The sequence below is a fragment of the Crocodylus porosus genome, unplaced genomic scaffold, assembly GCF_001723895.1.
Source record: "Crocodylus porosus isolate Cpor-Errol unplaced genomic scaffold, CroPor_comp1, whole genome shotgun sequence".
Taxonomy (NCBI): domain Eukaryota; kingdom Metazoa; phylum Chordata; order Crocodylia; family Crocodylidae; genus Crocodylus; species Crocodylus porosus.
In genome coordinates this window covers 19,212,722-19,215,632 of record NW_017728910.1, presented here as the reverse complement: position 1 = coordinate 19,215,632, position 2,911 = coordinate 19,212,722, and the positions used below count along the sequence as shown (strand labels likewise).

General features: G+C 45.7%; 1 protein-coding gene across 3 annotated transcripts in view; it reads right to left on the bottom strand.

Moving 5' to 3' along the window:
• MFN1 (mitofusin 1) overlaps nucleotides 1-2,911 on the bottom strand; it is a 38,700-nt gene that overhangs the window by 27,515 nt on the left and 8,274 nt on the right. For all 3 annotated transcript variants that reach the window (XM_019532760.1, XM_019532761.1, XM_019532759.1), the window contains one exon: nucleotides 1,000-1,108. In XM_019532760.1, coding sequence (XP_019388305.1) covers nucleotides 1,000-1,108 — 109 coding nt within the window. The remainder of the gene's footprint in view (nucleotides 1-999; nucleotides 1,109-2,911) is intronic.

Below are 2,911 nucleotides of genomic sequence, written 5' to 3'. Positions count from 1 at the left end.
GTCTGCGCGCAGCTCTTCTCAGCAGGGCCTGGGCTCGTAGCGGGCACCAGCGGTGCTGGGAGGGGCTGCAGCCACTCCAGATTTCGCAACAGGTCCAGTCCCACTGCCGCCAGCCACCTAGCGCAGCCTCAGCTCTTCCCAGAATGTGGGTAGAGGTGGGATGTGGAGCTCAGCTGCGCCTGGTGCTGTGGGGCTTGAAGTAGAGCTGTAGCAAAATTTGGGGTGGCTGCATCCCCTCACAGTGCTGCTGATGCCCGCTCCAAGTCCAGCCCTCGCTGAGAAGAGCTGCGCAGTGACCCATGCCCCGTGCCAAATCTGGGCCCCCCCCAGGGTGCAAGCAGTGGCGGGAGCTGCCCCCCCCCCAACTAGCCACGCCTCCATCTCACACCTCCACCCCACCTGGGCAGCACCTGCCCCGCCCCATCCTTCCCTCACTGTAGGGGCGATGATCTGCACCCCCCATGCCTTCTCTTCCTCCTCCCCTTCCCACTCACCAGCTGGAGGCAGCTCTCCACGCTGCCAGCTCTGCTTCACGCTGCGGCTGCGTGCAGCAGGGGCATTTATCGGGCCGATATCCAACACAGCAAATTTCCTTTATATTGGTACCAGATAAAAAACCTCTCTCAGGCACTTCTGTGCAGCTTATTTCCTTGATAATAATATTAGCCCCTCTTCTGTTTCAGTGGAGTATCAAGTCACTCACATAGCTGGAAAAGCATTACTATAGCTTCAGGGAGAAGCCCAAGGCAAACAGGATGATTTACTTGCTCCAAATCAGATGGCAAATCATCAGTGAAGCAGTGAACAAGACCCCAGCACTCTGTTGTGCCACATTTTTTCATTGACCTGTACTGTAATTAAAATACTAATATACAAGCCTAGCTAGCTTAATTGCTAAGCCTGCCACGTTGACATGCCTACAAACCAATGGACTTTTCAGATAAACTGTTGTGTATTTAAATGAATATTTAACTCAAAATTAACAAAGCAGTATCTTACCGTATTCATTAGAGTTGATTCTGAATTAGCAACCAAGACAAATACATCAGCATCTAAGCAGAATTTGTCAATCCAGCTGTCTAGCTCTGTAGTGACATCTGTGCCAGGGCTGTTGGGGGGGAAAAATATTTATTATTATTACTATCGAGCAAAGCAAAACTCTATTTTCTTAGACACAGCAAGAGGACTGAATATGTCAGGGCCTAGGTAACAGGACATGAAGTCTAGGCTGCTTGCTTAAACTAAGCCTACTTGGTCATGAGAAAGCAACGACCAGTCACTTACAAAACTGCCAGCTCATTTCACAAGTCAGTTTCCAATAGATCCGTGTCCACAACAGAAAAAGCCACCAACAAAACTAGCACCATGTTAGCAGAGGATCTAGAGGCTGAATAGGTATCAATACTCAGTTACATCTTCATCCTTATGAAAGATCCCTCTAAATAAGGGAAGCAACACTTTAATAGGACAGTACAGGAAATGCCTTCTATGGCTAGAAGACACCAGACATCCGTGTTGTTACTACAGCATAGCATTAACATCACAACTTTTATCAAGCCATCTCTAATGACGGAATGTTTTGCTCCATAAAGTTCTTACATTTATGACTTTACTTTTGCATTAATGGAATCATAGAACATCTTATCTTAGATAAAATGAAAGCTTCTTTCTTGCCAAGAAATGATTTAGCTATCAGAGCTGCCTTTTGCATATACTAAGGGTTCTACAGAGTTTGTGAGCAGACATGACACAAATGGCCTGGGAGAGGGAGAGGGAGAGGGATGTGAAGGATACATGGCTGAACAATTTTCAAGATTCCCCAGCATCGCTGGCCAAACTTCATCAGAATATTTTTTTTAATGCTTGAACAACTGAAAAAAGGGAGACCCTTAAACAAATTCTGGACGTCTAGAGCTAGTGAAAGAATGTCAAAAGTTTCAACAGCTATAAACTGCTGAAGTTTCACATCTAAACCAAAAATATAGGATCAATTTTTCTTCAAAATAGTTTCAATTTTTCAGCTAGGTTATGGAATTTTGCATATACCATAGGACACTTGAGAGTGAGTATTTCTTTGACTTCAAGGCAAAACCTCAAAGAAATAACTAGATTTCAATAACGTTTTGCCTGGGTAAGTCTATGGAGTTCTTTAATTTATTTGGAAACAAGAACACTTGGAAGTGCAGTTCTAATGAGAAAAAAAACCAAAAGAAAAAGAGCATTGTGAAACTCTTTATTATGTCTCAATCATTTCCACCTCAAATGTACTCACTTTACCAGGAAAGAAATGATTTTCCTCAGTCTCCACTTCCAGAACAGATTAGAGAAGCTGACAGACTAGAATCCAAAGGTCAAGTCATGACCCAAATTATACCTGAGCAATCCTAGTGTCTTCAATAATGCCCCCAAGGCCACCATACAATTTGTTCAGTGAGTTGCCTAGGTGTCACCATGGAAAAGTATGGTGACAATGTTTGTCTAAATGCAATGTTTGCTGATGATCCGTATAAGAAAGACAGAAGCAAGATTACTCTGTCAACTGAGCTGCTCTGTATTGTTTACCTAGTGAAGACAGGGATTTGCTCCCACAAAAGAGAAGGCTGAGGGGGGATCTTGTGGCCTGTTACAAACTAGTCAGGGGGGAAATCAGCAGGCATTGGGGGAGTCCCTGTTCCCCCGAGCGGTGGTACTATCACCTAACTTGGAGGTCTTCAAGAGGAGGCTAGATAGGCACCTCGCTGGGGTCGTCTGACCTCAGTTCTCTTTCCTGCCAGGGGCAGGGGGTTGGACACAATGATCCTTTGTGGTCCCCTCCAACCCTACAATCTATGCATCTATGACACCAGTGACCGCCAGTGGTGCCAGCTCCTCCCCAGGGGCTCCTGGCCAGGTGCCTGCACAACATGCCCTG